We start from the raw sequence: 12066 nt of genomic DNA, 5'->3' as shown, positions 1-12066 counted from the left end.
CTGATGATTGTAATGCTGAACATTTTTTCATCTATCCAGTGGCTGATGTAGCAGTGTATAATCTGTTAATGTGCTGCTGGGTTTGATTTGCAGGTAGTTTATTGATGATTCTTGCATTTGCATTTATCTAGACTATAGGTGTGTGGCTTTCTTTTTTGTTGTGTTTGTGTCCTTGTCTGGTGTTGATATCCTGGTAGTTCTGACCTCTTCAGATGTGTTTGAAAGAATTCATTCATATTTTCTGGAATAATCTAAGAATTGTTTGTTAATCCTTTAAATGTGTAGTGGAGTTCAGTACTGAAGTCATCTGGTATTGGGTTTTTTACCCTTAGATTGTTCAAGAAAAGGTACTTAATTTCCATGTAGTTACATGTTTTCAAAGTTTTTCTTTTTACTGAAATCTAATTCTGTTGCCATGTGATCTTGTGCCAAAAGATACTTGATATGATTTCAGGCTTCCACATTTTTTTTGAGATTTGTATTATGACATGCTATATGGCTATCCTAGAAAATGTTCTTTGTGCTATTGAGAGGATTGTATAGCTTCTGCAGGTTTTGAATGGAATTTTCTGTGGGTGTCTATGAGATGAATAATCTAGGCTGCAATTTAACTCTGCTGTCTTCACTAATTTTCATTCGAGTTGCTGTAAGATGTGTGTAAAAGTTTCTGCTAGTGTTTTATTGGAAAGTATCTCTCTCTTGAAATGTCAAAATTGGCTTTGTATATTGGGTGTTTTGATATTGATTCCATTCTTTCTCATTGTTAACCTTCCTCATCTATTTATTTATTTATTTATTTTAAAAATTTATTTATTTTTATTGGAAAGGCAGATATCCAGAAAGGAGGAGAGACAGAGAGGAAGATCTTCAGGTTCACTCCTGAAGTAGCTGCAACAGCCGGAGCTAAGCTGTTCAGAAGCCAGGAGCCAAGAATTTCCTCCAGGTCTCCCACGGATGCAAGGTCCCAAAGCTTTGGGCCGTCCTTGACTACTTTCACAGGCCACGGGTAGGGAGCTGGATGGGAAGCACAACCACTGGGATAACAACTGGTGCACATACGGGATCCTGGCACATTCAAGGCGAGGACTTTAACTGCTATGCTATCGCGCCGGGGCCAAGAAGGCTTAAATTTAAAGTGTAGACTTCCCATCTCAGGGCTGGTGCTGTGGTGTAGCAAGTTAAGCCTCTGTCTACAGTACAAGCATCTCATATGGGCTCCTGTTGGAATTCCAGCATCTCCATTTCCGATTGAACTCTCTACTAATGTGCCTGGGAAAACAGTGAAGAAAGGCCCAAGTCCCCGGGCCCCTGCACCTACACAGGAGACCTGGAAGATCCAGGCTCCTGGCCTCGGAGTGACTCAGCCCCAGCCATTGAGGGCATTTGGCTTCCTCATCTGTTTTTACTGTTATTGATTTAAAGCCTATTTTATCAATTTTAAGTATGACCAATCTTGATAGCTATTGGATTCTGTTTATATGTAATCTTTTTATATCCATCCACTTTTAGTCTTTTGTGTGTCATTAGATGTGAAGTAAGTCTCTTATAAGCAGCATAATTGGGTCTTTTTAATCCATTGAGTCAGTTTATACTTTTAAATATTATTTTTATTAGAAAGATTTACAGAGAGAAGGAAAGACAGAGAGAAAGAGCTACCATCCATTGGTTCACTCCCCAAGTGGCCTCAATGAGTGGCCAGAGCTGGGCCCATCCAAAGCCAGGAGCCAGGAATTTTTTCTGGGTCTCCCACATGGGTGCAGGGTCCCAAGGCTTTAGGCCATCCTTTACTGCTTTCCCAGGCCACAATCAGGGAGCTGAAAGGGAAGTGGAGCAGCTGAGATACAAACAGATGCCCATATGGGCTGACCCCGGTGCATGTAATTTGAGGATTCAAGCACTAGGTTATTGTGCCGGGCCCCACTTTATACTTTTAAATAGATAATTTAGTTTATGCATTTAAAAAAGATTTATTTATTTTTATTGTATAGCCAGATATACAGAAAGGAGGAGAGACAGAAAGGATGATCTTACATCTACTGATTCATTTCCTCAAGCGGCCTCTACAGCCAGAGCTGAGCTGATTCGAAGCCAGGAGCCCCAAGCCTCTTTCAGGTCTCCCATGCAGGTGCAGGCTCCCAAGGCTTTGGGCTGTCCTTGACTGCTTTCCCAGAACACAAGCAGGGAGCTGGATGGGAAGCCAGGCTGCCGGGATTAGAACTGGTGTCCATATGTAATCCCATTGTGTGCGAGACAAGGACTTTAGCTGCAAAGATACCACAGAAGGCAATTAAATTTAATTTATATTTTAGGCAATTATTGAAGAGCAAGATTTACTAGTGCTATTTGAATACTTGTTCTAGTGTTTTTTTTTTTAAGGTTTGTTTACTACCTTGAAAGATGGAATTGCAGAGAGAGTGTGAGAGACAGAGAGCGAGGTCTTCAGGCACTGGGTCACTCCCTGAGTGGCTACCCTAGCTGGAGCTGGGCTGGCCCAGCATGAAGCCAAGAGACAGGAGCTTTTTGCACATCTTCTGAATGTGTGGAAGTTTAGCTATAGACTCATTGTGCTGGTCCCCTCTACTCTGTCTTTCAAATAAATATAAGTGTCAAAGTAGTAAACGATAATGTTTCCTTATAACTATATCTAATAATTTAGATCAAAAGAAAAAAATACAATGCTGTTCACATCACTGAACATTATTTGTTTGGGCTATAATGGATAAACCACTTTTATCTTGTTTTAGAATCTTGCTATATTTGGTTTAAATGTGTTTTTAATAGTTGTAGTCTGATACAGTTAACCTTCCTTTAGTAACTACAAGGCTATTAATGGAGATCGGTTTTTATGACAGAACAAAGGCAGTTGATCTTATGTGTGACTAAATAAAGAAGCACATAGTACAAATTAAATCACAGAACCAGATAATTTTAGACTTGGAAAGTCTCCTACATTTGTAGAAGAGGAAATTGTTGCTAATACTACATGTTCAGTGAAACATTTGGAAATGGTCCAAGCTTTCATACCTGGATTGAGGGAAAGATGGAATTAAAAAAGTCTCTAGAAATTTTTGCTAACATTACTGAAAAAGGTCACACTTCAAGGTTATCATTAAATATGTTTGCTAATTATTATCATAGAATTATTTTACAGGGTAACCATAGGCATATATGATTGCATTATCTATCTGTAATATATTTATCAGATATTTTTCAAACAATATGTCTTATCAGACAGTTGCTTAAACAATATGAAATTATTTTATATTTCATATAGTTAGAAAATTATAAATGCATAATTTAATTTTATGTATCTCCCAGAATATTGTATAGTGGTATAAAGAAAAATATTCATTTTGGCCCAAATATACCCAAATTCGCATTTAGTTCTACTAGTCTGTAGTCTATTGTATTTGTGAGTTATTTAAACTCCATAAAATGCATATGCTTATTTCAAGAATAGAGTATAATAATATATTTCAAACTCTGTACAACTTCCAACTCATAGTGTTCATTCAACAAGTGGCATTGATATTACAGTTAAGCAAAGATGATTTATATTATACCAATATAAGCAGCAAGTTTGGGAATTTGTTTAACAAAATAAAATATGTGTAAAATATGTATCTATATACATATACAAATATAAAACATAAACATACTGTAGTATGCAACAATCTCACTTGTATGTGTTTATGCAGTAGACATAGAGGTATGTGTGTGCAAATTGGCGTATATGCAGACTTTTACAGCAGCTCTTTATAATAACTGGTCCCAAACTGGAATAAAACTGGTGCTAATGCTGTGGTGTTCTGGGTAAAGCTGTTGCTTGAGCCCTGCATATCAAAAGGGAGCTGGTTTGAGTCATAGCTTCCCCACTTCTGATCCAGCTCCCTGTTAAAGCACCCAGGAAGGCAGTAGAAAATAGGTCAGGTGCTTTGGGCCCTTGCACCAACATGGAAAACCTGCAACAAACTTCTGATTTCTGGCTCCAGGTCCTGGCTCCTGGCTTTGCCCGGACTCAGTATTGTGGAGTGAACCAGTGGATGGAGTGTGTGTGTGTGTGCGTGTGTGTGTCTGCCTGTCTGCCTCTCTTTGAAGCTCTACCTTTCAAATAAATAAATCTTTAAAAACAATTAAATAAAAGCAAAATGTCAGCTAACTGGTAAATAGAATATTGTACATCTACATAATGGATACTCCTCAGCAGTATAAGGAAATGAACTAGTGGTACATATAATAATATAGATGAATCTCCTAAACATTATGTTAGTAAAAGAAGCCAGACTCAAACAGCAAATTCTATATGAATCCTGTTATATGACATTGCAGAAAGTGGCTGCTCTTCCTATCCTGCTCTCTGCTTGTGGCCTGGGAAAGCAGTAGAGAATGGCCCAAACCTTGGGACCCTGTACCCATGTGGGAGACCTGAAAGAAGCTTCTGGCTCCTGGCTTCAAATTGGTTCAGCTCTGGCCATTGTGATCACTGGGGAATGAACCAGCAAATGAAAAGATCTTTCTCTTCTTGTCTCTGTGAATCTGCTTTTCCCATAAAAATCAATAAATGGAGAGAGAGAGAGAAATGAAGGAAAGAAAGAAGGAAGGAGGCAGGGAAGGAAGGAGGGAGGAGAGGAAGGAAGAAAGAAAATAAGGAAGAATGGAAGGAAGGAAGGAAGGATGGGAGGAAAGAAGGCAATGTTAAGGATAGAGAGGGAGAGATTTACAGAGAGAGAGATTTTCCATTTACTAGTTCACTCCCCAAATGGCCATAATAACCTGGGGCCAGGCCAAAGCCAACAGGCGGAAGCTTCATCTTCCAGGTCTGAGGGTGGCAGCGGGGAGTTGGGTGGCCAGTATTTGGGTCATCTTTCACTACTTTCTCTCAGGTGTATTAACAGGGAGTTAGATCAGAAGCAGAGAGCTAGGACTTGAACCAGTGCCTATATGGGATGCCCGTCACCAGCAGTAGCTTTGCCGTAACACTGGTCCCTGTAGTTTATGTCTAGCACTGTACCAAAGGAAATATTTGGATGGTTCTTTGGGGTTTTGTTGTTGTTACATTACTCAAACTAGAAGTATAGAAGGGTGTTACTGAACTTGCAAAGCACATTCTGATTATGGCAGGAGCTTGTGTTATTTTTAGTAGCTTATTGAATACTGATTTGATTCTGTTATTTCACATGGGCTATAAATACAGAGTTCTTCAGAGAGTTCAAATCAAACTACCCTGATTATTCTGGTCGCCTTTTTACTCCTATAAAGGATATATCTACCCAGAAGATCCAGAAGGACATGTCAGCTGGTATGTAGGGATTCAGGAGTATAATTCTCTCGTTCTGGAGCTGATGGGATGGTGTACCCTTGCTGGATAGCCCAACTCTGATAACTTGGCTATTCAGAGATGATCATCTTTGGCACAAGGGCTGACAGGACTGTTGCATAACATAAGGATTTTCCCAAACAAAACAAACAAAAAATTATGCTGACCAGATAGGTTTTATCTGATAAAACAGGAGTTGTTAAAGTTAGGAAACTTATAATAACTTTAAACATCGGGCGTAGGTCCTAGCAAAAAAAAAAAAAAAAAAAAAAAACTTAGTGAAAAGAAATTAAAGTAATACTAATTGTTCATAGCCAAATAAGTATAGGAGGCAAACTGAACTACCCAGTGCTACCTGCAGCATGGGTATCCAGAAAAGGCTTCACCGTTCCACTCTCATGGAAATTTCTAGACAAAATATCCATGTCGTTATCTTCCTACAAAGACTTTTGTTGTTGTAAAAGCTTTATTAATATAAAATGTTCTTTTTCTCTTATAACCCTTGGTTTTATTTTTTGGTTTGGGGGATTTGTTTTGTTTTATTTTATGATTGTGTATTTGTTTGAAAGAATGACACAGAGAGAAAGAGACAGGCAGAGAGCTCCCATTCCTGTTCACTCCCTAAATGACTGCAAAACCTGTTGCCAAGCCAGGCAAGGCCAAAACCAAAACTCCATCCAGGTTTCCTGCATGGGTGGCAGACGCCCAAGCACTCGGGCTGTAATCCCCTGCTTTCCTAGCTCGTTAGCAGGGATTGGAAGCGTAACAGGCAAGACTTGAACTCTGATATGAAATGCCAGCATCACAAATGGTGGTTTAATCCACTCTGCCGCAGTGTGGCACTCAAGAACTCAGTTTAGTGTTTGTGTTCTATTTTGTTCTTTTAAAGAGCTTCTGGGCTTAAGGAAAAAAAAAAACTGCAAAATAATCATCTGAAGTATTTGCCTTTGGTATGTTTATTGCCTGACAATATTTGATATTCTTTGAAAAACACGTACCACATGTCCTTTTTGATTTGGATCTTTGTCTTGCCATTCATCACTGTGCTTGCCTGTGCCTCTAAGCTGCCATTTCTGCTGTCTTGTGGTACACTGAAAATTGGCAAGGCTGTAAAAGATGTCAAAAGCCAACTACTTATTTTTATGCTAACTGCATTTTTCTAATTTTTGAGACTATGTCACTTACAGTTGGAAAATGTAGCATGTTAAAGCAAGTTTGCAAATATTTTAAATTTAACCTTACAGTAACTGAGAATTTGCTGGCCTACATTGAGAGTAATTTAATATATTAGTGCCTAAACTGATATGCAAAGATCCAGCTATTGCATGTTTTAACAATTCTCCATTATTAAAGATAGAAAGGTAGTATTGCTTATGTTAATTGTATTGCATAAATTAATATTTCTGTAATTAAGTTTTCACAGTATGTCTTCTGACTCTGTTTACCTACATGAAAATAATTCAGATGAAATCAATGCACTCAGCAAAATTCTGAAACTCTGGCTCTAGTGTTTCAATTACTTTTTAATAATTGACATTGGTTTTGTTTGTAATGTTTGTAAGAGCCATGTGCTTGGTGTTATATATCAGCATCATTTAGAGTGAAAAGCAGCCCACTCCGTGGGTTTGTGGTGGTGGATGCTGGCCCGGGAGGTTCTGCCCATGTGTGGCATCATCTCCCGTGAACACCCATGGGAGGTCACGCCTGATCTCTACTCTTACCACGATCCTGAAAAGATTGAAAAAGAGGAGCAGGCTGTGGTTGAAAAGGCTGTGACCAAGGAGTTGTTCCAGGGTGAATGGACCGCCCTATTGCTGAGTTCACAGCTATTCAGCCCGAGGTTGCAGAGTGGTCTGAGGGTGTGCAGGTGGCCTTCTGTGCCCATCCAGCAGTTCCCCACTGAAGACTGGAGAGCCCCGCCTAATACTTAAGACTAGTCTGCAGCCCCCACGGCTCAGGCCACTGAATGGGTAGGAACAACCACCGAGTGCTCTTAAGTGATCTGGGGTCTTTGAAGCAGATGTGGAGTGAAGTTGACAGAAAATAAACACCAGTTTCTAATAAATAAACAAAGTGAAAAGCAGCCCTTTGTGAAATCAAACTTTGAGTAAAAAACACTGAAAACCATGTTACCATTGTCATATTTTAAGTTTTGTGAGAACTATGTTGATGCTTAAAATCCTATGGGAAAGAGAGTAGGAATGTGTAAATTCTTTTTAAATTACTGTTTGAAACCTTATCAAAAATACTGCCAATACTTTAAAACTCAAATATTATAGGGAATGAGGAGTAATGATGTTTCCCGGATGAAATTCTCATGCATTCGGGCGAACTGCTCTTCTGCTTTAAGGACTTATTTTCCCCTGTAGCCAAGAAATCAAAAGGTTAAATTATATCAGTAAGAATCAGGCTGTCGTCTCATGTATTTCTTTTCATGTCGAATATCAAAGATGGCTTGACAACATATTTAGAATTTTCTGAGTTTTACTATTAATAAAGTTAAAAGAAAATCTGGTGTGATTAGACTGTGGAGCCACATTAAATTTGTATATGAAACACCCATTGTACTTATCTCTACCCTAGATATTGCTCTGAACCTGTGTTCCGCATTCTGAATTCTATGTGTAAGGTTAAACATTGCAGAAGGGCCTATATCTGATGATGCAGATAAGGAAGGTTGAAGTTTAGTGATCAGCAAAGCCAGTAAATTTAATATTTTCATGTCTTTTGTTATTAACATTTTTAGATTTTTGTGTGAAAATTTGAGACATCGTTGAAAAAGCTGGTAGATTTTTAACTAAAACATGTCACACTCCAATTCATCCTGTAGTGCTGTATGTTAAAATATCAAAATTAATACCAGATTTCCTAAAATATTATTTACTTGCAGGCGAAATTGTTATCTATGCAACAAGCCAGGGAAATGGCAGTTCAACAGTATGAACAACTTGAAGAGGAAATCCAAACACTTCGAGTTTACTACAGGTAAAAATCTTTTTGGGCTGAGCTTAAGTAAATATTTTTAGTTGAAGAAATATATCTGAGTTTACAGTATAAGTGATGAAATACTCCCCGGAAGTTGAATATTGTATATTTTAAAAATTTGGCAGTTTTAAGATAATTCTGGCCTAGATTTTCATTATTCTTCCTTTCCTCCTTCCCACATTTGTTGAAGTTTAAATATACATTCCCATCAGAATTGTAAAATGCATGAAACTCTTACGATTTAGCTGAACCCTCATTCGTTTGGCACTGATTGTCCATCTAAATGCCTGAAATGCTCTGAAATGATGACATAGTAAAAATAGTAAGTAGCAGAATAACAGCATTTGGCCTATTATATAATATGGAACTTTCTAAAGGAATTTTTTAATAGTCTTACTTCATTTACATGTCAGGAATAGTTGTGAAATGGGCATTTTATTTTTAATGAAAAGAAATTGAATTGAGAATATCAGCAGGTATCTCCTTAAAGTAAAAACTGTTTTGTAATACTTTTGCTTTATGCTTCAGTTGAATATGTGACAGGCCGGTAAGATTATGTGTTGAGGAGTTATGTAACATATGTAATCTCATAGTTCATTATGATAAAAAAAGAAAAGGTGAAAGCATTCACTAACATACATCTCTTCCTGAAGAATAAACCCTGTTACTACTAGTTATTTTTTTTTAAGATTTTATATTTATCAGAAAGTCAGATATACAGAGAGAAGGAGAGACAGAGAGGAAGATCTTCCATCTATTGATTCACGCCCTAAGTGGCCACAACAGACAGGGCTGAGCCAATCCGAAGCTAGCAGCCAGGAGCGTCTTCCTGGTCTCCCACACATGTGCAAGGATACAAGGCTTTGGGCTGTCCACTGCTTTCCCGGGCCACAAGCAAGGAGCTGGATGGGAAGCGGGGCCGCTGGGATTAGAACTGGCACCCATAAGGGATCCTGGGGCATGCAAGGCAAGTACTTCAGCTACTAAGCTACCTTGCTGAGCCTGTTACTACTAGTTATTAAGGCTTGTTCACTTTGCATAATTACAGATTTTATTGACTTATTAAAACTGTAAAGCTGAAATATTTTAAAGCCTTTTTTTAAAAATTTATGTGAATCTAGTTGTTTTATGATCTCTTCTAAATTCGGAGCTAGCAAGTAATACCTCAGATTTATAATTCATGAGTACCCTTCTCATTGCTTCTTACATGTGGTACTGTAAAGTTCCTGGGACAGTTGACAATCATATATTTTTTTAACCTTGTAGAAATAAGCCTTTTATAGCCCATTGCCTTTCCTAAAAAAAGAAATTAATACTTCCTACTTCATGGAGTAGCATTAAATAATATAATTCCCTGTATTATAGCAGCGTAGTGGAGAATGACATGTCCAGATGTGGAGACAGTGCAGTATGCATCTCTGCAACCAGATGAAAGATGGGCTCCTGGTGAAAACTGTTGAATATATCCTAGGATGCTGGACTCTGACATTGTCCATGCCTATAATGCCAGGAAGCACTTCTATAGCAGAATGACATACTTATGACTGTAACGCCAGAGGGGAAATCAGTGGGCGTGAGATATCAGGAGGGGGTTGGGAAAATCCCAGAGCCTAAAGAACTGTATCATAAAATAATAACAACTTAATAATAGTAACATGATCATCCCCACTCCCAACTTAGCACAGGTTTTGACTTATTGAGATGAATTTTTTTTAAATGAATTCAATGTGATCAGAGTAGATTTAAAGCGTTACATCCAGGCTGGTGTTGTGGCGCAGCAAGTTAAGCTGCCACTTGTGCTAACATTCCTTATCAGAGTCCTGTCTGCTTGACTTACAATTCAGTTGCCTGCTGATGTGCCTGGGAACACCAGTCGCTGGGAGAGGGGGTCAGGGTGTAGGGTGAAGGCAGAGTAAGATAGAGTCGCCTGACCCTGACCTGACCTTTGGAGTCATTTGGGGAGTGTATTAATAGGTAAATCTCCTTTTTCCCCTCCTTTCCTCCCTCCCTCTCCTTTCCTCATTCCCTCTCTCTTTTTCTCCCTCTCTTTCTTCCCCTTTTTCTCCCTTCCTTTTTCCTCCTTTCTTCTCTCTCAAATAAATAAACTATTTTTTAAAAAAAGATAATGCCACTGAACACAAGGATGGAAATTTCTTTTAAAAAAAACACTTAAGTGTTAATAAAAGGATAAGTAATATAAGGATTGATTTATCCTTTGTGCTTGAAATTAGGAAGTCAGTAGTGAATTCTGTTAGAGTATTTTCAATAGTGTATTCAAGGGAGAAGCCAGTTTTCTGTGAAGTAAACAGCAATTGAGAGGCAAAAAACTTTGAAAATCAAATAGTCTATAAAGAAATAGATATAAAATGATGGTAAAAGTGGTTGAAGAGAAGGTATGTTAACAAATTTTGTTTTTAAACATTTACAGATGCTTGGCTATGTTTAAGATTATTTGGTAGGGTTCGACTGGTAGCCTAGAAGCTGAAGTTCTTGCATGCACCAGGATCCTATGTGGGCTCTGGTCCATGTCCCAGCAGCCTCTCTTCCCTTCCAGCTACCTACTTGTGGCCTAGGAAAGAAGCCCAGTACAGCCCAAAGCTTTGAGACTCTGCACCCACATGGAAAGACCCGGAAGAATTCCTCACTCTTGGCTTTAGATTAGCTGAGCTCCGGCCATTGCAGCCACTTGGAAAATGAATCATCACGTGGAAGATCTTCCTCTCTTTCTCTCCTCCTCTCTATATATCTGACTTTCGAATAATAATAATTTAAGAAAAGGTTATCTGGTATAAATAAACAGAAGGAATTGCTTTTGAATAGGATTCCAGAAGGCAGAAAGAGATGGAATTCAGAGTGTGTACTCAAGAGTTGATGCAGGTCAGGAGGATGGACAGATTGTGATCGTAGATGAGAATGAAGAAGATAACAATACTTCTGAGGGTAAATATATTTGAGGCTACAGTTAGTTTCATATTTTTATGTTAAGTAGAGGTCACTGTGAGGTAAATATGATAGGATATGAAACAAAGAAATTAGGTAGTTTACAGTAACTGCTGAAAGAAATGATAGCAAGAACTAATGACAAGGGAAAGATTAAAAGTCATGTACTTCTGAGAACTCAGTTGGGAATGGCTGCCATAATTTCACTGAGCTTCTAGTTGCACAATTATATTATTTAACACATTGAGCTGTGTTTATATAGCAGCACAGAACTCAAAGAATATAAATCATTCCTTGTTACAGATTTGTAGAGTAAATTGATGGATTCTAGCAAAGAATCATTGAAATGATGAATGGTAGTCTAAGCTGAATAGGGTGTTTTTAAAGTTGAATAGATAAGCTCATAGGAAAAATAACTATGAAACTACAAATCTTGAGATCATGTAGTGGAAATAAGAAAATTCAAGAGCTAAAATGATAGCAGTTTACAGTCAGGAAAATAAAATGTTACTATTTAAGAGCTCATATTAAAGCACTCAATTCTGAACAATGAGGCTGTTTTAGATATTGACTCAGAATTGGGTGGTTGAAATGAGAAGAGGCAAAGCATAATACAAATAATTCAAAGCTATGGTGCTTAAATATTAAATATCCATTCAAATATTGTCCCTAAAATATTGAGTATCTTGGTGTCCTCACTATGATGCTATAATAGGAAATTACCTAAAAATAAAAGATGCACGTAGAAAAGAAGAGTATACCAAAAAATAAAAAGGTCTACAACATGTGATGAATAGAAGAATATGAGACATGTACTCAGGAAA

The 12066-nt window shown here is 37.9% G+C and overlaps 1 protein-coding gene across 1 annotated transcript in view; it reads left to right on the top strand.

Annotated features, from left to right (window-relative positions):
- Positions 1-12066, top strand: part of MIPOL1 (mirror-image polydactyly 1) — a 261334-nt gene that overhangs the window by 149729 nt on the left and 99539 nt on the right. The window contains exon 12 of the mRNA XM_040969560.1: positions 8208-8302. Within this exon, the coding sequence (XP_040825494.1) occupies positions 8208-8302 (95 nt within the window). The remainder of the gene's footprint in view (positions 1-8207; positions 8303-12066) is intronic.

Source organism: Ochotona curzoniae, unplaced genomic scaffold, assembly GCF_017591425.1.
Source record: "Ochotona curzoniae isolate NIBS_2020 unplaced genomic scaffold, NIBS_Ocur_1.0 scaffold_4701, whole genome shotgun sequence".
Classification (NCBI taxonomy): Eukaryota; Metazoa; Chordata; class Mammalia; order Lagomorpha; family Ochotonidae; genus Ochotona; species Ochotona curzoniae.
Note: the sequence above shows the minus strand (reverse complement) of the source record. Positions and strands in the feature narration are given on the sequence as shown.